Source organism: Oncorhynchus tshawytscha, unplaced genomic scaffold (assembly GCF_018296145.1).
Source record: "Oncorhynchus tshawytscha isolate Ot180627B unplaced genomic scaffold, Otsh_v2.0 Un_contig_3872_pilon_pilon, whole genome shotgun sequence".
NCBI lineage: Eukaryota > Metazoa > Chordata > Actinopteri > Salmoniformes > Salmonidae > Oncorhynchus > Oncorhynchus tshawytscha.
Window position 1 is genome coordinate 64914 of NW_024609762.1, and position 25192 is coordinate 90105.

Genomic DNA, 25192 nt, shown 5'->3' on the forward strand with positions numbered 1-25192 from the left:
CTTGTCAGCCATCTCGTTAGCTTGCTAGCCAACATAGCCGAAACATTTGAGCCGTTTAGACACTTTCAGTGACTGTTAGCCACTGTGTTTTAAACCCACTTCTGTCGTATCTACTAGTTACCCCATTTACTGTCATATGTACGCTGTTGCTGTTAGTTAGCTAGCTGGCTTGTTAAATTGGCAGTAGCACTAGGCTAGTCGCTAATTCTAACTAGGTGACATCCTCGACCACGAGTTCACTGAGTTACTTGCTAAAGAAGAGGGAGCATGCTGGGCGGAGGAAGAAGCTCTCGTGAAAGTGGAGAGGAGGCTGTTAAACAAGAAGTAGAGGATGAGGCTGTTTCAGTAGACATTTCAGTGAAGAAGAGGAAGAAGCTTTCAGAGTGAAAGAGGAGGATGTTAATGTGAAAGAAGAGGAGGAGTATGCGGTTTTTGTAGTGAAAGGAGGAGGGGGAGGATGACTGACAAAGAAGTTTTGGAATTGAAGGCGGGGGGAGATTGTCACATTAGAGGAGACTGGAGATTTAATGAACACCAGTGAGTACCGTCTTAAAAACATGGGCACAAACGCTACTGTTGTTGAACTGTGTGGCTTTAAAAGGGCATATTCGACACACATTTTATTTGATCACATATACATATTAGCAGATGTTATCCCAGGTGCGAAATGCTTATGTTTCCAGCTCCAACAGTGCAGTAATACCTAGCAAAACTTAATACCAAATAATACACACAAATCCAAAACATTTGAAGAAAGAAATGAAGTATCAGAACGAGCAATTGCCAGAGTCCAGAACATACATATTCTGGTGTTATATGTAATATATAATGGTGTTTATGGACAGAATCTGAATTAAAAAAGGTGGGTACAGCGTTAGTTATATAGGATGAGCCATAACTAGAATACAGTAGAATACATATACAGTATATACATATGAAGTGGGTAAAACACTATGTAAATATTGTTAAAGTGACCAATGTTCAATGACTATGTACATAGGGCAGCAATCTCTATGGTGCAGGGTAGAGTATCGGGTGGTAGCCGGCTAGTAACAGTGACTAAGTTCAGGGCAGGGTACCGGTAGGAGGCCTTCTAGTGGTGAATATTTAACTCTCTGATGGCATGGAGATAGAAGCTGTTTTTCAGTGTGTCTGTCCCAGCTTTGATGCAGCTGTACTGCCGCCGGCCTTCTAGATGGTAGAAGGGTGAACATGCTGTGGCTCGGGATCCTTGATGATCTTCTTGGCCTTCCTGTGACACCAGGTGCTGTAGATGTCCTGGAGGGCAGTGTGCCCCCTGGTAATGTGTTGGGCTGACCGCACCACCCTCTGGAGAGCACTGCGATTGCAACGGTGCAATTGCTGTACCAGGCGGTGATACAGCCCAGCAGGATGCTCTCAATGGTGCATCTGTAGAAGTTTGTCAGGGTTTTAGGGTCTTTAGCCTCCTGAGGTTGAAGAGGTGCTTTTGCGCCTTCTTCACCACACTGTCTTTGTGAATGAACCATTTTAGGTTGTCGGTGATGTGCAAGCAGAGGAACTTAACTTTTGACTGTGGCCTGTCGATATGATAGGGGCATGTTCTCTCCGCTGTCGCCTAAAGTCCACGATCAGCTCCTTGGTTTTGTTGACGTTGAGGGAGAGGTTAAATTCCTGGCACCACTCCGCCAGGGCCCCCACCACCTCCCTTTAAGCTGTCTCATTGTTGCTGGTCATCAGGTCTACCACTGTTGTGTTGTCAGTAAACTTGATGATTGAGTTGGAGACTAGAAGCTAAGGGGTAATAAATGTCAAAATATTTTTTCAGAGTGGAGCTTAGTTTATAAATTGCCTGGCTGGGCTGATGGGACAGTGGATGTGTAGAATGGAACTGTCAACAGGCATTACTTGTGGATCATCGTGATTAACTAACAGCTATCAACCATTCAGCATTCAAGATCCAAATGTACCATTTTATGAGGGATCTAGTCTGGATTAAACCTCATAGTTTAATCATGTGGCGGTTTCAGTTAGGGCTGTTTAACCAAATACTCTGTTTGTATTTGGCAGGAGAGAGGTCAGACTCTCACTCTGACAGCGGGAAGAGTCCTTCAAGGGAACCAGACCCAGAGACGCCCAAACCAGCGGGACGACACCACACCTCCCATTGTGGAAAGAGTTGTAAGAGGTTATGGACACTAAAAGAGCATGGGAGAACACACATAGGAGAAAAGCCTAACCACCGCTCAGACTTTGGGAAGAGGTTTTGCCAGATAGACAGCCTGAAACGACATAAGAGAACACACACAGGAGAAAATCCTCACCACTGCTTCCAGTGTGGCAAAGGGTTTTACCCGTTTATGTTACCTGAAAATACATGAGCGAATACACTCTGGAGTGAAGCCTCATCACTGTTCCCAATGTGGACAGAGTTTTACCCATTCAGGAGCCTGAAAAAACGAGAAAACACACTCAGCAGAGAAGACCTACCACTGCTACCTACACTCCCAGTGTAGAAAAATATTTATCAGTTTATGGCACCTGAGAATGCATGAGAGGGCACACACAGGAGGGGATAAGGCCTACCACTGCTCCCAGTGTGAAAAGAGTTTTACCCAGTTAGGGAACCTGAGGACGCATGAGAGGGCACACACAGGAGAGAAGCTTTATCATTCTTCCCACTGTGGAAAGAGTTTTACCCGGTGGGGGAGCCTGAAAAAGCATGAGTGGATACACATACGTGAAAAGCCCTACCAGTGCTCCTTGTGTGGAAAGAGTTTTACCCAGTTAGGAAACCTGAACCAGCATGAGAGGACACACACAGGAGGGGATAAGACCTACCACTGCTCTCAGTGTGGAAAGAGTTTTACCCGGTTAAGGCAGCTGAATAAGCATGAAAGAATACACACACAGGAGGAGAAGACATACCACTGCTCTCAGTGTGGAAAGACATTTTCCCAGTCAGAGGACCTGAAATCACATGAGAGAATAGAGAGGCTGTGTTCTGACTTATGTTTTTGATTGAGAATGTGTTTTTGTTTATGCCACACAAAACCAAATGGTATGTATGAAAGCTTTCGAAAAAAAGAATAGGTCTACTTTTTATTTTTTTATCGAGACCATGATCATATATAAAAAATCTGATATTAACATTTTGTTTTGATTAGGAACTTTGATTGACTGGATAGTATCAATCCTTAGATGTTCATTTTATGATTTTGGGATATTTCAAAATGTAAATAATTAAGTAGATTTATTGGAAGTTGAATTTCTTTGTTTTAACCTTAATCTCTGGAATGTAGTTGTTTCATTTCATTCATTTGTGTACGATTCATCAAGCTAAAAGTTGTATGAAAATGTAATGACGTAGTTCTGATGACATTAAGTTGTTGACATGAAAAACATTCATTACCTCGTGAATATTCCCATCAGTATTATTCCACCATGTCAGAGAAAACTCAGGTGTTGATTGTAAAAAGGATTTGATTAAATGCAAAATATTGTGTTTGAATTTTTTTTTAAATGTGGAACACCAATAGATCATTATATACATCTACATGATGTATTGTTACACCATGCAGGAGCAGTATAGACCTAGTCTGTTCATTATATACATCTACATGATGTATTGTTACACCATGTAGGAGCAGTATAGACCTAGTCTGTTCATTATATACATCTACATGCAATCTGTTTTCCGCTCAGGTTATGAATATGTTACTGCAACTTTAAAGGTTCTAAATGATGTCACCATTGCCTCGATTCTAAGCAATGTTGTGCTGCTATTTTTATTGACTTGGCCAAAGCTTTTGATACGGTAGACCATTCCATTCTTGAGGGCCGGCTAAGGAGTATTGGTGTCTCTGAGGGGTCTTTGGCCTGGTTTGCTAACTACTGCTCTCAAAGAGTGCAGTGTATAAAGTCAGAAGATCTACTGTCTCTGTCACTGCCTGTCACCAAGGGAGTACCCCAAGGCTCAATCCTAGGCCCCACACTCTTCTCAATTTACATCAACAACAAAGCTCAGGCAGTAGAATGCTCTCTTACCCATTTATATGCAGATGATAGTCTTATACTCAGCTGGCCCCTCCCTGGATTTTGTGTTAAACACTCTACAACAAAGCTTTCTTAATGTCCAATAAGCTTTCTCTGCCCTTAACCTTGTTCTGTACACCTCCAAAACAAAGGTCATGTGGTTTGGTAGGAAGAATTCCCCTCCCCACCGGTGTGATTACAAACTCTGAGGGTTTAGAGCTTGAGGTAGTCACCTCATACAAGTACTTGGGAGTATGGCTCGACGGTACACTTTCCTTCTCTCAGCACATATCAAAGCTGCAGGCTAAGGTTAAATCTAGACTTGGTTTCGTCTCTTGTAATCGCTCCTCTTTCACCCCAGCTGTCAAACTAACCCTGATTCAGATGACCATCCTACCCATGCTAGATCACAGAGACATAATTTATAGATCGACAGGTAAGGGCACTCAAGCGGCTATATGTTTTTTACCATTCGGCCATCAGATTTGCCACCATGCTCCTTATAGGACACATCACTGCACTCTATACTCCTCTGTAAACTGGTCATCTCTGTATTCCAGTCGCAAGACCCACTGGTTGATGCTTATTTATAAAAACCCTCTTAGGCCTCACTCACCCCTATCTAAGATAACTACTGCAGCCCTCATCCTCCACATACAACACCCGTTCTGCCAGTCACATTCTGTTAAAGGTCCCCAAAGCACACACATCCCTGGGTCGCTCCTCTTTTCAGTTCGCTGCAGCTAGCGATGGGAACAAGCTGCAAAAAACACTCAAACTGGACAGTTTTATCTCCATCTCTTCATTCAAGGACTCAATCATGGACACTCTTACTGACAGTTGTGGCTGCTTCGCGTGATGTATTGTTGTCTCTACCTTCTTGCCTATATGCTCTTGTCTGTGCCCAATAATGCTGCTACCATGTTGCTGTCATGTGGTGTCGCTACCATGCTGTGTTGTCATGTGCTGCTGCCTTGCTATGTTGTTCTTAGGTCTCTATGTAATTTTGTGGTGTCTCTCTTGTCGTGATGTGTGTTTTGTCCTATATCTTTATTTAATTTATTTTTAACCCCAGCCCCCTGCAGAAGGCCTTTTGGTAGGCCGTCATTGTAAATAATAATTTGTTATTAAATCTTGTTAGGGATAGGCGTCCCGTTAACGGGACAGTTGTAATCATGCAGCGCCTTGTGTCACGATCGCAGATTTTAGAGAAACAACAAATGACGGTACATATAAGTGTCTTATAACGTCTGAAAGCTTAAATTATTGTTAATATACCTGCACCTGTCCAATTTACAGTAGCTATTACTGCAAAAAAAATGCCATGTTATTGTTTGAGGAGAGCTCCTAACAACAAAACTATTTTTTTACCTGCGATTTTTTCACCTCTGAAGGTGAAATGTGTTCTTACATTCTGAAATGTGTTCTTACATTCTGAAATGTGTTCTTACATTCTGAAATGTGTTCTTACATTCTGAAATGTGTTCTTACATTCTGAAATGTGTTCTTACATTCTGAAATGTGTTCTTACATTCTGAAATGTGTTCTTACATTCTGAAATCTTGCTCTGATTTAACATCCAAAGGGTCGCAGGGATAACATGAAGTGTTGTTTTGTTAGATAAAATAATTTTTCATATCCTAAAAAGGTCCATATATCATGCACGATCGATTTTGTATTTCCACTCGTTCAATTTGCAAAGAAAGGAATCTGAAAATCTAACCCTAAACGTTGTTTCAACCAGTCAAATCACATTTGTATGTATTCCTCAGAGATCCTAGAACGTAACCAGACTCCAGTATATCATTAGGGGTGTAGGATATCCTATAGGACACACAATTTGGTCAGAGAGCGACGCCTTCATGTCATGCCGATGATGCGGCCGGTCTTCATTTGATCAAATCAAATCAAATGTATCTATATAGCCGGTCTTACATAAGCTGATATATCAAAGTGCTGTACAGAAACACAGCCTAAATCCCCAAACAGCAAGCAATGCAGGTGTAGAAGCACGGTGGCTAGGAAAAACTCCCTAGAAAGGCCAAAACCTAGGAAGAAACCTAGAGAGGAACCAGGCTGTGAGGGGTGGCCAGTCCTCTTCTGGCTGTGCCGGGTGGAGATTATAACAGAACATGGCCAAGATGTTCAAATGTTCATAAATGACCAACATGGTCAAATAATAATAATCACAGTAGTTGTCGTAAGTAAGTCAGCACCTCAGGAGTAAATGTCCGTTGGCTTTTCATAGCCGATCATTGAGAGTATCTCTACCGCTCCTGCTGTCTCTAGAGAGTTGAAAACAGCAGGTCTGGGACAGGTAGCATGTCCCGTGAACAGGTCAGGGTTCCATAGCCGCAGGCAGAACAGTTGAAACTGGAGCAGCAGTTTTAGTGCTTTATCCGGGTAGCCGGAAAGTAGTGCATTGCAGTAGTCTAACCTGGATGAATGGATGAATTTTTCTGCAACATTTTTGGACAGAAAGTGTCTGATTTTTGCAATGTTACGTAGATGGAAAAAGCTGTCCTTGAAACAGTCTTGATATGTTTGTCAAAAGAGAGATCAGAGTCCAGAGTAACGCCGAGGTCCTTCACAGTTTTATTTGAGACGACTGTACAACCATCAAGATTAATTGTCAGATTCAACAGAAGATCTCTTTGTTTCTTGGGACCTAGAACAAGCATCTCTGTTTTGATCGACTGTATCTTTGAGCCAGCTAGATAGCCAATGATTAACCTTGTGCGACAGCATGCCTTTTCCTTTTGGACAAAAATTATACGAATATTGGCTATCTAGCTAGCTTTGTTTGACCCCGATTGGTGCTTATTTGACAAAGATACACACCCTGATCTCTCTTTTGACAAACATATCAAGACTGTTTCAAGGACAGCTTTTTTTCCACCTACGTAACATTGCAAAAATCAGAAACTTTGAAAACTGGTTGTTTTGCAAATGTTGAACTTATAAAATGGCTACTAATACTAGAAAAGCTAAATCAAAGTCCAAGTATACAGATCTGACGATGTTCTCGGCTCTAGGAAGTCTTGGTGGTTCCAAACTTCTTCCATTTTAAGAATGATGGAGGCCACTTTATTGTTAAGGACCTTTTTTTGTTACCCTTCCGCACATCTGTGCTTCGACACAATCCCCTCAACCTCATGGCTTGTTTTTTTGCTGAACTGTCAACTGTGGGACCTTATATAGACAGGGTGTGTCTTTCCAAATCATGTCCAATCAATTCAATTTACCACAGGTGGAATCCAATCAAGTTGTAGAAACATCTCAAGGATGATCAATGGAAACAGGATGCACCTGAGCTCAGTTGTGAGTCTCATAGCAAAGGTTCTGAATACTTATATAAATAAGGTATTTATGTTGTTTTAAAATATGCCTAAAAACCTGTTTTTAGGTCCTCATTATGGGGTATGACACATTACTATGGCAACACTAAGCATTAACCATTACTATGACGTCACCAAGCATGATGGATTACTATGGCAAAACCAAGCCTGACGGATTACTATGGCAAAACCAAACTTGACAGATTACTATGGCAACACCAAGCATGACAGATTACTATGGCAACACCAAGCATGACAGGCTCAGGAAGAATCATAATGCTTATATGGGGAAACAGGAGTGAAAAATGTAGAGGAGAGGTGATTATGGGAGTGGGAACAGGTGTGGAGGGAAGGGGTGTGGCCTTTGGTAATTGGAGGCAATTAGAGTCATGTATGTAGAGGTGCCATAACCCTTCACAACAGTAAGTGTTGAAGATAATGGACCTATGTAATTAGTGCTGCACTCTCATGGAAGCCAATTGAGATTATATTGTCAACATTAGCTTAGCTAGGTTTTTTTAAACAATTACTATTCTAGTGTATAATGTACATACTCATATTCAGGTCTAAGTCTAGAAATATTGTCTGTACATTTTTATGACATTGTTTTCGTTTGTTTCTAAACTCCGTTACCCACTAGTCAGCAGCAGGCGATGTGAGTCTTTCAGGTGGCGCTTCTTGGGTGACGTATAATCTAGTGGACGGGACACATCTTCAACAACAACAACAACAAGGCTACCGATTCAACCCCTTCGGCAGCTTGCTAGCCAACATAAAACCGAAACATTGATGTTCTTTTTAAACACAATCTTGTTAACGTATATACCAGTTAACTTAAAAGTAATTTGCTTGTTCAATTTGTTGAAATTGTTACTCAGCCTAGCACTAAGCTAGTCGCTAATGCTAACTAGCTAACATCCCCGACCATGAGCTCACTAAACTACTCCTCCCCTGCTAAAGAAGATGATGTCTGCTGGGCGGAGAGAGAAGCTCTGGGCCTGAACATTGTCGTGAAAGAGGAGGATATTACAGTAAAAGGAGAGGAAGAAGCTTCCAGAACGATAAAGGAGGAATATCATGTTACATTTGGAGTGGAAGAGGGGATAGAGGCCGTCACAGTGGAAGAGGAGGAGGTAGAAGATTTCAGAATAAAAAAGGAAGAGGAGGAGGATGTTGTAGTGAAAGAAGAGGAAGAACCTTCTAGCGTGGAAGAGGAGGCTATCTCAATAAAAGAGGAGGAGGAAGACGTTTTGGGAGTGAAAGAGGAGGAGACTGAAAAAAATCTGATTAACACCAGTAAGTATAGCTTCTTTTGTCCTGCACGTGCGCACAAAAAAAGTACTAACTTGTGGGGGGACTTTTATTTTGACACGAGGTAAGCAGAGAGGAAGTGCGTCTCCAAAATACCCATGTTTGTAAAGTATGTTTAATAATATACTATCATATACAAAAGTATGTGGACACCCCTTCAAATTAGTGGATTCAGCTATTTCAGCCACACCTGTTGCTGACAGGTGTATAAAATCGAGCACACCGCCATGCAATCTCCATAGACAAACGTTGGGAGTAGAATGGCCTTATTGAAGAGCTCAGTGACATTCAACATGGCACCGTCATAGGATGGCACCTTTCCAACAAGTCAGTTCATAATATTTCTGCTCTGCCAGAGCTACCCCGGTCTACTGTAAGTGCTGTTATGTATTTTTATTTAATTGGGGATCCCAATTATCTGCTGCCCAGGCAGAAGCTACTCTTCCTGGGGTTTATTATGGATCCCCATTAGTTCCTGCCAAGGCAGCGGCTACTCTTCCTGGGGTTTATTATGGATCCCCATTAGTTATACTATAAGGTATAGGGAGACACGTAGTCCTTCATTAGGTCCTTAATATTTCAGCTATAAGGTATCGGGAGACATGTAGTCCTGTGATAGGTCCTTAATATTTCAGCTATAAGGTATAGGGAGACACGTAGTCCTTTAATAGGTCCTTAATATTTCAGCTATAAGGGAGACACATAGTCCTTCATCAGGTCCTTAATATTTCAGCTATAAGGTATAGGGAGACACGTAGTCCTTAATTAGGTCCTTAATATTTCAGCTATAAGGTATAGGGAGACACGTAGTCCTTCATTAGGTCCTTAATATTTCAGCTATAAGGTATAGGGAGACACGCAGTCCTGTGATAGGTCCTTAATATTTCAGCTATAAGGTATAGGGAGACATGTAGTCCTTAATTAGGTCCTTAATATTTCAGCTATAAGTTATAGGGAGACACGTAGTCCTTCATTAGGTCCTTAATATTTCAGCTATAAGGTATAGGGAGACACGTAGTCCTTTAATAGGTCCTTAATATTTCATCTATAAGGTATAGGGAGACACGTAGTCCTTCATTAGGTCCTTAATATTTCAGCTATAAGGTATAGGGAGACACGTAGTCCTTGATTAGGTCCTTAATATTTCAGCTATAAGGTATAGGGAGACACGTAGTCCTTCATTAGGTCCTTAATATTTCAGCTATAAGGTATAGGGAGACACGTAGTCCTTAATATTTCAGCTATAAGGTATAGGGAGATACGTAGTCCTTAATATTTCAGCTGTAAGAGAGACACGTAGTCCTTTAATTAGGTCCTTAATATTTCAGCTATAAGGGAGACAAGTAGTCCTGTGATAGGTCCTTAATGTTTCAGCTATAAGGGAGATACGTAGTCCTTAATTAGGTCCTTAATATTTCAGGTATAAGGTATAGGGAGACACGTAGTCCTTCATTAGGTCCTTAATATTTCAGCTATAAGGTATAGGGAGACATGTAGTTCTGTGATAGGTCCTTAATATTTCAGCTAAGGGAGTCACGTAGTCCTGTGATAGGTCCTTAATGTTTCAGCTATAAGGGAGATACGTAGTCCTTAATTAGGTCCTTAATATTTCAGGTATAAGGTATAGGGAGACACGTAGTCCTTCATTAGGTCCTTAATATTTCAGCTATAAAAGAGACACACAGTCCTTCATTAGGTCCTTAATATTTAAGCTATAAGGTATAGGGGCAGACACGTAGCCTAGTGGTTAATTGGAGGTCCGAAGGTTAATATTTCAGCTACAAATCTGGTTCTGAGACACAGTTAGTCCTTGAAAATAAGAATTTGTTGTTAACTGACTTGCCAAGTAAAATAAGGTTAAAAAAAAAAAAAAAAAAATAGGGGGCAAGTCAATCTAATGGCGCTTGTGAAAAGAAGAGCTAAATTACTAAAATGTCAGACTGTTCTGATTGAAATCTCTCCACATTTTATGTCCTTTATTATTACAACTAATGTCTGATTTCGTGACAATTGGTTAAAATCTTGACTTTCAGTTTCTTTTCAAATGATGAATCAAGACAACCAATTATAATTTTGATTTGGATTAAACAACCTAAGATGCTGACCTCAGGTTATTGAGGGATCTTTTCTGGATTAAACCTCAGAGGAAGACAGTTTTATCATGTGCAGGTGTTATTCAGGTCCCTGTTTAGTATTTACCTAAATACACTGTTTGTCTTTGGCAGGAGAGAGACCACACTGTCAATCTGACAGCAGGAAGAGTACTTCAGGGGAACAAGACCTAGAGACGCCCAAACCAGTGAGACCACACCAGTGTCCCCACTGTGTAAAGAGTTTTAAGTGGTTATGTTACCTAAAAGAACATGAAAGAATACACACAGGAGAAAAGCCTTTCCAATGTTCCCAGTGTGATAAAATGTTTTACCCAATTAGGGAGCCTGAAAATACATGAGAGATCACACACAAGAGAGAAACCTTACCACTGTTCCCACTGTGAAAATACTTTTTTCTCATCAGGGGACCTGCTAAAGCATAAAAGAATACACACTGCAGAGAGGCCCTACCGATGTTCCCAGTGTGGAAAGAGTTTTATCCAGTTAGGGAACCTGAAAAGGCATTTGAGAACACACACAGGGGAGAAGCCCTACCACTGCTCATACTGTGAAAAGATATTTACTCAGCTAGTGAACCTAAAAAGGCATGAGAGGACACACAAAGGTGAAAAACCTTTCCAATGTTCCCAGTGTGAAAAGAGTTTTACAGAGTTTGGGAGCATGAAAAGACACGAGAGAATACATACAGGGGAGAAGCCTTACCACTGCTCCCAGTGTGAAATGAGATTTTCCTCATCATGGTGCCTAAAATCACACAAGAGGACACACTCAGGAGAGAAGCTTTTCCAATGCTCTCGGTGTGTAAAGAGTTATACCCGGTTAGGGGACCTGAAAAGACATGAGAGGACACACACAGGATGAGCCTCATCACCGCTCCCAGTGTTGCAAGGGTTTTATCTGGTTAGGGAGCCTGAATAATACACTCTGAAGAGAAGCTTTACCACTGCTCCCACTGTGGATTTAAACTTACATGCTCTTTCAGTTGCTTTAACCATGTAAGTCCACACCTGAGAGAAACGTTATCAATGCTCCCAGTGTGGAAAGAGATATGAAGTCAAATTATAAAAATGACCTGAATATGGAGTATGTCAGAAAGAATGTAGATGCTCTGTGATTAAATTGCCCATTTTAAACTCACAATCTGTGTGTATCATTCCTGGAGCCCTACAGAGGGGTATACTACGACACGAGATAGAGGAGATGGTAGAATTTTTTTTTAAATTTAATTTTAATTTTACCTTTATTTAACCAGGCAAGTCAGTTAAGAACAAATTCTTATTTTCAATGACAGCCTAGGAACAGTGGGTTAACTGCCTGTTCAGGGGCAGAACGACAGATTTGTACCTTGTCAGCTCAGCGGTTTGAACTTGCAACCTTCCGATTACTAGTCCAACGCTCTAACCACTAGGCTACCCTGCCGCGGAATAGAGGAGATATTGGAGATAGATGGAGGAAATATAGGAGATGGAGATATATATAGGAGATTGGAGATAGATAGAGGAGATATAGGAGATGGAGATAGATAAATAGATGGGGGAGAGAGAGATAGATAGATAGATAGATAGATAGATAGATAGATAGATAGATAGATAGATAGATAGATAGATAGATAGATAGATAGATAGATAGATAGATAGATAGATAGATGGGGTAGAGGAGAGGGAGATAGAGGAGATGGATGGATGGAGAAGTAGAGGATATGGAGATAGATAAGGGGGTAAATGAGATGGAAGTAGAGGAGATGGAAGTAGAGGAGATGGAGATAGATAGGGGGTAGAGGAGATGGAGATAGATAGGGGTAGAGGAGATGGAGATAGATAGGGGGTAGAGGAGGGTAGAGGAGATGGATGGGTAGAGGAGATGGAGATAGGGGGTAGAGGAGGGTGGGTAGAGAAGGTATAAGATAGAGAATATGTAGTTTGGAAGGTGTCCTTAATGTTATGTACACTCCCAACTGGTAAAAAAAAAAAAATCTTAAGAAAAAAACATGAGTTGATCACCTGCAGTACCACCGTGGCCCACAGGTTAGTACTCTAGGTAATGCAACGAGGCTACAGTTCAATCCAAGGGAGAAGATAGGCATTTGTGACATCATACTTTTTACATCAAATTGATTAAAACAAATAAACAAGATGAAATAACATCATGTGATTGTTCTGGGGAAAAATACAAAGTTGGGTCAACCCTTTAGACGGGTGCAAATTGTCCTGTGTGGATTGGGCCAGATGTTTCTAACAGAAGAAATATAAAAAGCACATGACCATGGTAGCAATTAAAAGATAACAATTTGGAGAGCATTGGGAAATTATCAGACCAAAAGGTAGGGACTCTACGCTTCCCCTGACACAAGACTGAATCCTAACATTAGAGGTGAGTGAGGACTCAACATTTCCCCTGACACAAGACTGAATCCAAACATTAGAGGTGAGGACTCAACACTGGTGATTTTGTGTGCCTTTTACATTTACTGTAGTTTTTGCAGCATTTGTCAATAACAACCTCTGAAATACTGTGGATACCATTCAGTAGCATAAGAATATTCATGAACATTTTGGGGACTGCAAGCGTTTGAGTGAGAGGTCTACCTGTTGTCTCCAAGTGGCCACACACTTCTCTAAACTGTGCACAGTTCCTAAGTCATTCCATTGCACTTTTATGACTCAAGGAAAGAGCCTTCAACTATGAAATGGAGCTTTTTGGAGCTCTCCTAGTTGTGCTGTTGAGGAACTGAAGGGTTGTAGTTTTCTGTTTGGAACACAGCCCTACGTCCCCACAAACACACAGTATCTGTTGTTTACGGAATCCCAACAAAAATTCCATTATGAAATCATAATCAGGTGGGCCACTATTGACAACTTATTCTATTGCCAACAAGACCAGCTAATATATAAAATAGGGTCTTACAGTGTGAGGGCTTTGATTTACAGTATGCCTCTTGATTACAGCAGGCCTCTTGATTTTAGCAGGCCTCTTGATTTTACAGCAGGCCTCTTGATTTTACAGCAGGCCTCTTGATTTACAGCAGGCCTCTTGATTTACAGCAGGCCTCTTGATTTTACAGCAGGCCTCTTGATTTACAGCAGGCCTCTTGATTTCTTGATTTTTACAGCAGGCCTCTTGATTTTACAGCAGGCCTCTTGATTTACAGCAGGCCTCTTGATTTACAGCAGGCCTCTTGATTTACAGCAGGCCTCTTGATTTACAGCAGGCCTCTTGATTTACAGGCCTCTTGATTTACAGCAGGCCTCTTGATTTACAGCATTTACAGCAGGCCTCTACAGCAGGCCTCTTGATTTTACAGAATTTACAGCAGGCCTCTTGATTTCAGCAGGCCTCTTGATTTGCTTGATTTACAATATTTACGCCTCTTGGCAGGCCTCTTGATTTACAGCAGGCCTCTTGATTTACAGCAGGCCTCTTGATTTACAGCAGGCCCTTGATTTACAGCAGGCCTCTTGATTTACAGCATCCCCCTCACTCAGAAAACACATCAAATGCAAATATTTACGGGAGGGATCAAGTTTCCATTCAGGTCCTGCCTAAACAAACCCTGTTTGTCTTTGGCAGGTGAAAGACCAGACTCAGTGAAACCCCAGCCAGAGACATCCAAACCAGCTAGACGAAACCACTACTCCCAGTGTGAAAAGAGTTTAACCATTAGGGGGCCTGAAATCACATAAGAGAATAAACTCAGGAGAGAAGACTTTCCAATGTTCCCAGAGAAATAATTTTATTATGGAGTTATGGAGCCTGAAAACACATGAGATGACACACACAGGAGAGAAGCCTTGAAAGAATCCACACAGCAGAACAATATATCTTTCTCCCAAAAGATATTTACCCAGTCAGGGAACCTGAAATATCACCAGGGAAGAGTGTGGAAAGAGATTTTGCATCTCACATACAGTGTCTTCAGAAAGTATTCACACCCCTGGACTTTTTCCACATTTTGTTGTGTTACAAAGTTGGATAATATTGTATTTAATTGTCTTTTTAGTTTTTCAACTAAATACTCTGTAATGTCAAAGTGGAAGAGAAACAAATAAATGTCTTGATTAGATAAGTATTCAACCCCCTCAATCAATAAATGATAGAATCACCTTTGGCAGCGATTACATCTGTGAGTTTTCTGGGTAAGTCTCTTAATCTCTTAAGAGCTTTGCAAACCTGGATTGTACAATATTTGCACATTATAATTTTTTTAAATTCCTCAAGCTCTGTCAAGTCTTGCCATCGATTTCAGGCCGATTTAAGTCAAAACTGTAACTAGGCCACTCAGGAACATTCAATGTTGTCTTGGTAAGTAACTCCAGTGTATCTTGGTAAGTAACTCCAGTGTATCTTGGTAAGTAACTCCAGTGTATCTTTGGCTGTTATTATCCTGCTGAAATGTGGTCTCCCAGTGTCTGTTGGAAAGCAGACTGAACAATGTTTTCCTCTAGGATTTTGCCTGTGCTTAGCTCTATTCCTATTATTTTTATCCTAAAAAACTCCCTAGTCCTTGCCGATGACACGCATACCCATAACATGATGCGGCCAGCACCATGCTTGAAAATAAGAAGAGTGTTACTGAGTGATGTGTTGTGTTGGATTTGCCCCAAATATAAAATTTTAATTTATTTTCCATATTGTTTTGCAGTATTACTTTAGTGCCTTATTGCAAACAGGATGCATGTTTTGGAATATTATTTATTCTGTACAGGCTTCCTTCTTTTCACTCTGTCATTTCGGTTAGTATTGGGGAGTAACTCCAATGTTGTTGATTCATCCTCTATTTTCTCCCATCACAGCCATTAAACTCTAACTGTTTTAAAGTCACCATTGGACTCATGGTGAAATCCACGAGTGGTTTCCTTTCTCTCTGGCAGTTGAGTTAGGAAGGAGGCCTGTATTTTGGGGTGACTGGGTGTATTAATACAACATACAAAGTGTAATTGATAGCTTCACAAGGCTCAATAATAATAAGGAAAAATATATTTAAACATCCCCCCCCCCTCCATAATAATTAGGCAAGTTAGCTAAATATCTAATTGTTCTTGCTTTGTTGAATCCCTTTCAGGTCTAATCTGCATAGAGGAAAGCATATCTGTAAGAAGTAAGAGAACACATGTCACCTGGTTATTTTGAAATGACTTCTTATGACATTATTTGCCAGAATAAACAATGTCGTGAATATTTTCCTAAACTGCGTTACTCAGTCCAGTCAGCAGATGGCGATGGGGCGGCAGGGTAGCCTAGTGGTTAGAGCGTTGGACTAGTAACCGGAAGGTTGCAAGTTCAAAGTTCAAACCCCGAGCTGAGAAGGTACAAATCTGTCGTTCTGCCCCTGAACAGGCAGTTAACCCACTGTTCCTAGGCCGTCATTGAAAATAAGAATTTGTTCTTAACTGACTTGCCTGGTAAAATAAAGGTAAAAAGAAAAGAAAAAGAAAGTGATGCTTCTTGCGTGACGTATAATCTAGTGGACCGGGTGCTTACTTTTTAAACATGGCTACTGATTCAACCACATCCGTAGCTTACTAGCAAACATAAAACTAAAACATTGGAGCTCTTTGGACCATTATATAGGTATTTACCTCAGCGTTTTAAACACACTGTCTGCGTATAACGTTGATTCATTTCATATTGACGTTGTTAGTCAGCTCTGGTTAAGATAGCACTAGCACTATAGGCTAATCGCAGTTCTGCCCCTGAGCAAGACAGTTAACCCACTGTTCCCCGGGCGCAGAAGACGTGGATGTCGATTAAATGCGGAAGACACATTTCAGTTGAAGTCATTCAGTTGTACAACTGACTAGGTATCCCCCGTTCCCTTTCAGTAATGCTTATTAGCTAGCTAACATCCCAGACTATGAGCTTAATAAGCTACTTCCCCCCTGCTAAAGAAGAGGTCTGCTGGTCGGAGAAAGAAGCTCTGGGACTGAACATTGTCGTGAAAGAGGAAGAGGAGGACATGACTGTCACAGTCAAAGAAGAAGATAAAGAAGCTTTTGGAATGACAGAAGAAGAGGAGAAAGCTATCACATTAAAAGAAGAGGAGAAAGCTATCACATTAAAAGAAGAAGAGAAAGCTATCACATTAAAAGAAGAAGAGAAAGATATCACATTAAAAGAAGAGAAAGCTATCACATTAAAAGAAGAAGAGAAAGCTATCACATTAAAAAGAAGAGAAAGCTATCACAAGAAAGCTATCACATTAAAAGAAGAAGAGAAAGCTATCACATTAAAAGAAGAAGAGAAAGATATCACATTAAAAGAAGAGAAAGCTATCACATTAAAAGAAGAAGAGAAAGATATCACATTAAAAGAAGAGAAAGATATCACATTAAAAGAAGAAGAGAAAGCTATCACATTAAAAGAAGAGAAAGCTATCACATTAAAAGAAGAGAAAGCTATCACATTAAAAGAAGAGAAAGCTATCACATTAAAAGAAGAGAAAGCTATCACATTGAAGAAGAGGAAAAGTTATCACATTGAAAGAGAAAGATATCACATTGAATGAAGAAGAAGAAAGATATCACATTGAAAGAAGAGGAGAAAGATATCACATTGAAAGAAGAGGAGAAAGATATCACATTGAAAAAGAAGAGAGAAAAACTTTTGAATGAAGAAGAGGAGAAATCTGTCACATTGAAAGAAGAAGAGAAAGATATCACATTGAATGAAGAAGAGGAGAAAGATATCACATTGAATGAAGAGGAGGAGAAAGATATCACATTGAATGAAGAGGAGGAGAAAGATATCACATTGAATGAAGAGGAGGAGAAAGATATCACATTGAATGAAGAGGAGGAGAAAGATATCACATTGAATGAAGAGGAGGAGAAAGATATCACATTGAATGAAGAGGAGGAGAAAGATATCACATTGAAAAAAGAAGATGATGTAACAGTGAAAGATGAGGAAGAAGCTTTCAGGGCGGAGGGGAAGGATGAAGAGGAGAAGACTGGAGATCTGATTAACACCAGTGAGTATTGTCTTAAAAACAAAGGAATACATTCTGCAGTTGTGTGGTTTTAGAGGGGTATTCTACTGAAGTTATACACTTTAATAATTATATTCTGTAGGAATTGTTAAAGCTAGAAAGACTGGGGGCAACCTAGTCCAATAATGAACTAAAGCAGTCTGTTACTCCTAACAGTCCAAGGACATGATCTGTTTTACAGGCAAATTGGCTCTGGAAGCCAAAAATACTCACTCGAAACGTGAATCGATTCTCCATTGCGGTACGGTTCTAGAAACATAAATCTCTCGACTTTCATATGAACACATCAAAATAATTTCACAAATGCGAAATACACACATACTGTTTTAACCGGTTACGTTTGTGGCTTCCGTCTTCCCGTTTACACACAGGTGTTCGGGGATGCATATAGCTAATTAGCGCATGTAATCCACGCTGTCTTCCGTCTGTTTGCCGTAAACACGCGCTGTAACATGGAGATATGGCCGTGTGGGAACACAAACCCTATAAAGGTGTGTTTCTATTGAACCTTTAGTTGTTTTTAATTTATTATTTCTCGCTGATATGAAAGATATGGTCCTTATTTCTACCAAAACCATTGTGTGTTAGTGTGAGCATCGGGGCTCTTAACAAAACTCAATGAGTCTTATGTGTAATGTAATGGAACTGAGTCATGATCAAATGACTCTTATGTGTAATGTAATGGAACTGAATCATGATCAAATGACTCTTGTGTGTAATGTAATGGAACTGAATCATGATCAAATGACTCTTATGTGTAATGTAATGGAACTGAATCATGGTCAAATGACTCTTATGTGTAATGTAATGGAACTGAATCATGATCCAGGGCTAGGGGCCATTCACAAAACGTGAACAATGGATGTAATGCTCCTATTTTGGATATATATTTTCCCATTTAAACCAAAACATCTCTGAATATCTATGTTTGTAGTTCTTTGTTCAGTCTCAACGCAACATCCCATGAGAACATTATTATTATTATTTTTTAAACAAACATGATTTTGAAGCTCTATATTATTTGTTTTTAAAATCTCTATGGTGTTATTAGGTCCCTAATATTTGAGTCGGGCCTATAAGGTAAGACGGACTGATCTGATTGAAATCTCTATGGTGTTATTAGGTCCCTAATATTTGAGTCAGGCCTATAAGGTAAGACGGACTGATTCAATAGAAATCTGGAGCTTTGAGGGTTTATGAAATAGCCTCTCTGGTAATTTAATAGGTCGTTAATAAATAAAACGTGACAATACGGTGCGGATCGTTCCATTTGGCTGCTGGGGGGGTAAGGAGACCTCAGCTCCACTAAAACCCTTGACAACTATGTGCCGTTTTCAGGTGATTGTTAAATAAATGTAACTATTTGGTTTAAATATCATCATCCTCTTTTAAGCTCATAGTCAGAACTACACATTTCTGATTATTCCACATGTATCTATATATCAGAGTTATACAGAAAGTAGCTGCATGCTTTTCATGATCAGTAAACATCGATGGATCATGTATTTTCAGATACGCGAGGGCAGCCAGAACCATTAGCTAAGCAAACAACGTGTCGTTTAGCTTGCTTCATCAGAGATTAGGCTTTTGGAAAGAGTTTGACGTCGGCAAGTCCTCCTTCTGGTAAAGTTGTCAGTCAGAACAACTGTCATCACCACTATAGATGGCAAGCAAATGTAGCCATCTAGTTTATCCCCTGAAAGTTAGCTAGTTAACTAGCCATAATGACATAATCTGTTATTACATATTGACGTGATCTGTTATTAGCTAGCTAGCAAATTTGATGTGGTCAATAAATCAATTTAAATCATGTTTTGTCAGGAGCCATCCTGATTAAACACCATTAAGATACAGTATCTAGTTTAAATATATTTTTATGGGGATTTTTTTAATGCTAATTTAGTTTTCCGCTGGGCTGTGGAAATGGACTCAGGAGTGTTTTAAAGACAATGCTGAAAAGGGGGGCTAATGTGAGATCATTTCGCTAGGTAGGCCTACGTGGGTTGGAGAAAAAAGTACCATAGGTCTGTCTACCCGCCACTGTTTTTAGCCGACTGAACAAAGTCTCCCCATATACATTTTTTAAAACATTTTAGCAGATGCTATTATCCAGAGCAACCTAATCTAAAGTTTGTTCATCTAGATTTATAATTAATCAGAGATGTGTTGCACCACTTAATTTTAAACCTGGATTAGTTCATGTAAGGTTAAATAAACTAAACTATGGTTAGTGACATGTGTCAATGGATTCACCATAGCAACATGTTCTAATTCTTTTTCTTTGGAAACAAACCAGCATGGGTCATTGCTAGCTTACTAGATAGCTAGCAAAGTGAGCTTTCACTTCGGGCTAATGATTTTTAAAAAAAATGTTAATGAGTTAGCTGGCTAGTTTAATTGTACATTCACGGATAAGCCACAGGAGCTAAACTTGTGTATCGCACCTAAAATAAAGCACATGCATGGACATTTGATACATTTAAACTTCTTCAATCAGTAGCAGTTTAAATGAAACTTTTTTTTTTAAACAATGGAGCAACAAGATTACATTTGATCTTGGATTAAAATTCCAAATTAAAGTTAGTCTAGCAGGATTACATATATCTAGGATTACTTCAAATCTAGGTTTTAAGTTTGGTGCAAGAAGATTACATATTAAACCTTGATTTAACCCAGTTTGAGTTAACCCATGTTGGTGAAACCCACCTTAAATGTAATAGTGTTTTTATTTGCCAACAAAGCACTACAGCCACTCTGTGATGACGTGCTCTGCTCTTTTATTGAGGGATCTAGTCTAGATTAAACCTCATAGGAAGACAGTTTTATCATGTGGAGGTTTCATTCAGGTCTCATTTTAACCAAATACTATGTTTGTCTTTGACAGAAGAGAGACCAGACTCTCACAGCGGGAAGAGTCCTTCAGAAGAAGCAGCCCCAAAGACATCCAAACCAGTAAGACCACATGACTGCTCCCAGTGTGGAAAGAGATTTATCAGGTTAGGGCACCTGAAAGAACATAAGAAAACACACACAGGAGAGAACCCTTTCTACTGCTCCCAGTGTGGAAAGAGTTTTAGACACTCAGGCCATCTTAAAGTGCATGCAAGAAAACATACTGGAGAGATGCCATATCAATGCTCCCAGTGCGATTTTTTCTTTTACTCATCAGGGGTCCTTAAATCACATGAGAGAACACACTTAGGAGAGAGGCCATTTCAATGCTCTCAGTGTGGAAAGAGTTTTACCCGGTCAGGGAATCTGAATATGCATTTGAGAACACACACAGGGGAGAAGCCTTTCCACTGCTCCCTGTGTGGAAAGAGTTTTACCTGGTTAGGGAACTTGAAAGTGCATGAGAGAATACACACAGGAGAGAAGCCTTTCCACTGCTCCCTGTGTGGAAAAAGGTTTACCTATTTAGTGACACTGAAGAAGCATGAGTTGACACACACAGGGGAGAAGCCTTTCCAATGCTCCAAATGTGGAAAGAGTTTTACCCAGTTAGTGAACCTGAAAAGGCATGAAGGAACACACACAGGAGAGAAGCCTTTCCACTGCTCCTTGTGTGGTAAGCGTTTTACCCAGTTAGTGAACCTGAGAAGGCATGAAAGAACACACACTGGAGAGAAGCCATATCAATGCTCCCAGTGTGGAAATATATTTTTCTCATCACGTGACCTGAAATCACATGAGAAAACTCACTTATCAGAGAGGCATTTCCAATGTTCTCAGTGTGGAAAGAGTTTTACCCGGTTAGGGAACCTGAATAGGCATTTGAGAACACACACAGGGGAGAAGCCCTACCACTGCTTAGACTGTGGAAAGAGCTTTACCCAGCAAGGGGACCTGAAATCACATGAGCGGACACACACAGGAGATAAGCCTTTCCAATGTTCCCAGTGTGGAAAAAGTTTTGCCTGCTTAGGGAACTTGAAAATGCATAAGAGAACACACACAGGAGAGAAGCCTTTCCACTGCTCCCTGTGTGGAAAGAGTTTTACCTATTTAGGGACACTGAAAAAGCATGAGATGACACACACAGGAGAGAAGCCTTTCCAATGCTCCCAATGTGGAAAGAGTTTTACCCAGTTAGTGAACCTGAAAAGGCATGAAGGCACACACACAGGATAGAAGCCTCTCCAATGTTCTCATTGTGGAAAGATATTTTCCCAGTCAGAGGACCTGAAATCACATGAGAGAATAGAGAGGCTGTGTGTTGACATACAGTACCAGTCAAACGTTTGGACACACCTACTCATTCAAGGATTTTCTTTATTTTTACTGTCAGAGCTTGAAAGGATCTGCAGTGAAGAATAGGAGAAACTCCCCAAGTACAGGTGTGCCAAACTTGTAGCGTCACACCCAAGAAGACTCGAGGCTGTAATTGCTGCCAAAGGTACTTCAACAAAGTACTGAGTAAAGGGTCTGAATATTTTTGTAAATGTAATATTTTTTTGGTGTGTGTAGATCGTTGAGGGGAAAAGCTGGTTGAGAGAATGCCAAGAGTGTGCAAATCTGTCATCAAGGCAAAGGGTGACTACTTTGAAGAATCTAAAATATATCATATTTTGATTTGTTTAACACTTTTTGGTTACTACATGATTCCATATGTGTTATTTCATAGTTTTGATGTCTTCACTATTATTCTACAATGTAGAAAATACATTTTTGACTGATACTGTATACAGTTGTGGTCAAAGTTTACATACACTTAGGTTGTAGTCATTAAAACTCGTTTTCAACCACTCCACAAATTTCTTGTTAACAAACTATAGTTTTGGCAAGTCAGTTAGGACATCTGCTTTGTGCATGACACAATTTTTCAACAATTGTTTATAGACAGATTATTTCACTTATAATTCACTGTATCACAATTCCAGTGGGTCAGAAGTTTACACTAAGTTGACTGTGCCTTTAAACAGCTTGGAAAATTCCAGAAAATGTTGTCATGGCTTTAGAAGCTTCTGATAGGCTAGTTGACATCATTTGAGTCAATTGGAGGTACACCTGTGGATGTTTTTCAAGGCCTACCTTCAAACTCAGTGCCTCTTTACTTGACATCATGGGAAAATAAAAAAAAATCAGCCAAGACCTCAAAAAAAAAACATTGTAGACCTCCACAAGTCTGGTTCATCCTTGGGAGCAAATTTCCAAACGCCTGAAGGTACCACATTCATCTGCACAAACAATATTATGCAAGTATAAACACCATGGGACCACGCAGCCGTCATACAGCTCAGGAAGGAGACGTGTTCCATCTCCTAGAGCTGAACGTACTTTGGTGTGAAAAGTGCAAATCATTCCCAGAAAAACAGCAAAGGACCTTATGAAGATGCTGGAGGAAACAGGTACAAAAGTATCTATATCCACAGTAAAACGAGTCCTATATCGACATAACCTGAAAGGCCGCTCAGCAAGGAAGAAGCCACTGCTCCAAAACTGCCATAAAAACAGCCAGACTAGGGTTTGCAACTGCACATGGGGACAAAGATCGTAATTTTTGGAGAAACGTCCTCTGGTCTGATGAAAAAAAAATAGAAATGTTTGGCCATAATGACCAACGTAATGTTTGGAGGAAAAAGGGGGAGGCTTGCAAGCCGAAGAACACCATCCCAACCGTGAAGCACGGAGGTGGCAGCATCATGTTGTGTGGGTGCTTTGCTGTAGGAGAGACTGGTGCACAACACAAAATAGATGGCATCATGAGAGAGGAAAATGATGTGGATATATTGAAGCAACATCTCAAGACATCAGTCAGGAAGTTAAAGCTTGGTCGCAAATGGGTATTCCGAATGGACAATGACCCCAAGCATACTTCCAAAGTTGTGACAAAATGGCTTAAGGACAACAAAGTCAAGGTAATGGAATGGCTATCACAAAGCCCTGACCTCAATTCTACAGAAAATCTGTGGGCTGAACTGAACAAGCATGTGTGAGCAAGGAGACCTGTACAAACCTGACTCAGTTACACCAGCTCTGTCAGGAGGAATGGGCCAAAATTTGCCAAACTTGTGGGAAGCTTGTGGAAGGCTACCCAAAACATTTGACCCAAGTTATCCAATTTAAAGGCAATGCTACCAAATACTAATTGAGTGTATGTAAACTTCTGACCCACTTGGAATGTGATGAATGAAATATGAATTAAATAAAAGCTGAAATAAATCATCCTCTCTACTATTATTCTGACATTTCACATTCTAACAATAAAGTGGTGATCCTAACTGACCTCAGACAGGTGATTTTTTTTACTAGGATTAAATGTCAGGAATTGTGGAAAAACTGAGTTTAATGCATTTGGCTAAGGTGTATGTAAACTTCTGACTTCAACTGTATATTTGATATTTTTTTACTAAGAATTTGTGTTTTTTGCTTTGTATGTATTAAAGCTTACTCAAAAATATTCCTACATTTGTTGTTTTTTCTTCTCAAGACATGTTTTTAATTATGAGTTTTGATTGATTGTGTTCATGTATAAACACTTTGATGTTTATTGTAAGATTTGGATATTTTCCAGATGAATAAAATGCGTTTCTTTAACCTTGAAAACTCTCGAATTTAGTTGCATTTCATTGAGTTAATTTGTGTAGCAGACATCAAGCTGAAAATGTAATGACTTTGCAACATTTATATCTGAATAAAAGTCTAAATGAATATTTGTTTAACTGTGTTAGTCATTAGTGGACATTCATTATACATCTACATCTATTTAAATCAAATCAAATTTTATTTGTCACATACACATGGTTAGCAAATGTTAATGCGAGTGTAGCGAAATGCTTGTGCTTCTAGTTCCGACAATGCAGTAATAACCAACAAGTAATCTAACTAACAATTCCAAAACTACTGTCTTATACACACACAAGTGTAAGGGGATAAAGAATATGTACATAAGGATATATGAATGAGTGATGGTACAGAGCGGCATAGGCAAGATACAGTAGATGGTATCGAGTACAGTATATACATATGAGATGAGCATGTAAACAAAGTGGTATAGTTAAAGTGGCTAGTGATACATGTATTACATAAAGATACAGTAGATGATATAGAGTACAGTATATACGTATACATATGAGATGAATAATGTAGGGTATGTAAACATTATATTAGGTAGCATAGTTTAAAGTGGCTAGTGATATATTTTACATAATTTCCCATCAATTCCCATTATTAAAGTGGCTGGAGTTGAGTCAGTGTGTTGGCAGCAGCCACTCAATGTTAGTGGTGGCTGTTTAACAGTCTGATGGCCTTGAGATAGAAGCTGTTTTTCAGTCTCTTGGTCCCAGCTTTGATGCACCTGTACTGACCTCGCCTTCTGGATGATAGCGGGGTGAACAGGCAGTGGCTCGGGTGGTTGTTGTCCTTGATGATCTTTATGGCCTTCCTGTAACATCGGGTGGTGTAGGTGTCCTGGAGGGCAGGTAGTTTGC

General features: G+C 40.0%; 2 protein-coding genes and 1 long non-coding RNA gene across 3 annotated transcripts; all 3 read left to right on the forward strand.

The window, feature by feature from the left end:
* Positions 1-487: 487 nt before the first annotated feature.
* On the forward strand, positions 488-3490 carry LOC112244064. Its single transcript, XR_006082770.1, has 2 exons — positions 488-537; positions 2050-3490. It is a non-coding gene; the product is annotated as an uncharacterized LOC112244064 (long non-coding RNA).
* Positions 3491-7830: 4340 nt separating this feature from the next.
* Positions 7831-11115, forward strand: LOC121845780 (zinc finger protein 558-like). The gene is made up of 2 exons (XM_042317692.1): positions 7831-8648; positions 10889-11115. Exons 1-2 carry the CDS (start codon positions 8279-8281, stop codon positions 11113-11115), a joined length of 597 nt encoding a protein of 198 aa, XP_042173626.1. The 5' UTR covers positions 7831-8278.
* A 6469-nt stretch (positions 11116-17584) lies between these two features.
* Positions 17585-22000, forward strand: LOC121845773 (zinc finger protein 180-like). Its single transcript, XM_042317686.1, has 2 exons — positions 17585-17744; positions 20647-22000. Exon 2 carries the CDS (start codon positions 20886-20888, stop codon positions 21891-21893), a length of 1008 nt encoding a protein of 335 aa, XP_042173620.1. The 5' UTR covers positions 17585-17744; positions 20647-20885; the 3' UTR covers positions 21894-22000.
* The last annotated feature ends 3192 nt before the right edge of the window (positions 22001-25192 follow it).